At 38.5% G+C, this 1,399-nt stretch overlaps 1 protein-coding gene across 2 annotated transcripts in view; it reads right to left on the bottom strand.

Moving 5' to 3' along the window:
• Nucleotides 1-956, bottom strand: part of LOC106526285 (glucosidase 2 subunit beta) — a 210,977-nt gene extending 210,021 nt beyond the window's left edge. The window contains exons 1-2 of one of the 2 annotated variants that reach the window (XM_014020853.1): nt 793-956; nt 378-494 (exon numbers count right to left, since the gene is read on the bottom strand). In XM_014020853.1, the coding sequence (XP_013876307.1) occupies nt 378-494; nt 793-874 (199 nt within the window). In that variant the 5' untranslated portion in view covers nt 875-956. The remainder of the gene's footprint in view (nt 1-377; nt 495-792) is intronic. The other variant, XM_014020852.1, reaches the window with a different exon arrangement.
• Between the last annotated feature and the right edge of the window lie 443 nt (nt 957-1,399).

Here is a 1,399-nt window from a genome sequence, read left to right as displayed (position 1 = left end):
ACCACAACTGTAGTTACTGAAAGTGCTACTTGCTAACTGCTCCTGCTACTATTTGCGCTTGTGATGTGTGATATTTTGTTTTTTTTAGTCACAAGTTTTACACAGATCGTCACGTCAAAAGGTCCGAAATATCTCTTTATCCTTCTTTTCAATGCAGTTTGTCATGACTCTGACCCTCAAAAAAAAGCTGCAAGGCAAACAAATAAGCTAAATCTATATCAGCAGCCAGGCAGACTGATGCAGGATTAACTGTAACATCCAACTGTTTGAAAGTATCTAAAACTTTACTTCAGGAGGGGGGGAAAGCTGAATATTTAGTTAAACCTAATTTAAGCTGCTTAAAATAAATCCTGTGTGCAGCTTTTCATCCCTTTCACCTGGTTCATCAGAGCCGTCTGCGCAGTCGCAGTAGTCATCGTTCACCTGCTCGAATGGAATCATTTTGGACCCGTCGATGCACAAAAAGGACTTTCTCTCCTTGTAGAATCGTTTATCTGTTAAAAAAAGAAGGCATCTTGTTAAAAATCCCGACTTCCAGCTTAGAAAAACAAACAAAACAGCGTCCCTTACGGCGATTTATGACATAGTTTAATGATTATGAAATCACTGCAGGTGTGTGATGTCCTTGGAGCCACCTTATGCGACTAAAACCTGCAGCGGAAGCAGCTTTTTTTTTTGTTCTTTTTTTATAATAATACTCGTACTTTGCGCTTTGCACACGGAACGTTATCAATACATATAAAGACAGCTATGCTTAGCTTTAGAGCTAAAAACAGGTCGTGGGGSACTTACAGGACGAGGATATTCCTCTCACTTTTCGCGACTCTACAAACCCGGAGCAGAGGAAAGCTGCTGTAATAATGTAGARATACATCTCCGAAGACAGAATCGTGAACTGTCAGACTACAGCTTCGTTAAAATCCCGCTCGAGGATGGTTCAAACTCATGATACCACTCGCTATATTCGCACTTCCTGAAATATTGAGTCACGTGACTTCTTTGAGCGTTTCTATTGGCCTGCGTTTGCAGGATGTTGTCCGCATGGACCAATCACAAGTGAGAACGGCTGCAGAGCGGAGAAATCATTTTCTCTTTGACCTCGAAATTACTTTTTTATTGGTCTTACATTTTATTTTAATTTAAAGCAGATTGAACAATTAATAACATTAATAACAAAACTTTTYCCCAGCTGTTTACCTTAGATATTACTGCACCCTAAAGTGATAAGTAATTATACATAAAGTATTTCAATTATAAAGTACAGAGCGAAAGTCTACTGATCTATCTTTTATTTATATTTTTTGCTTTTAAGCTATCTTTTCTTTAAAAGATTATATATAGCCTGTATACACACACACACACACACACACACACACACACACACACACACACACACACA

Source organism: Austrofundulus limnaeus, unplaced genomic scaffold (assembly GCF_001266775.1).
Source record: "Austrofundulus limnaeus strain Quisiro unplaced genomic scaffold, Austrofundulus_limnaeus-1.0 Scaffold269, whole genome shotgun sequence".
NCBI lineage: Eukaryota > Metazoa > Chordata > Actinopteri > Cyprinodontiformes > Rivulidae > Austrofundulus > Austrofundulus limnaeus.
This window is presented reverse-complemented; position numbering and strand designations above follow the sequence as displayed.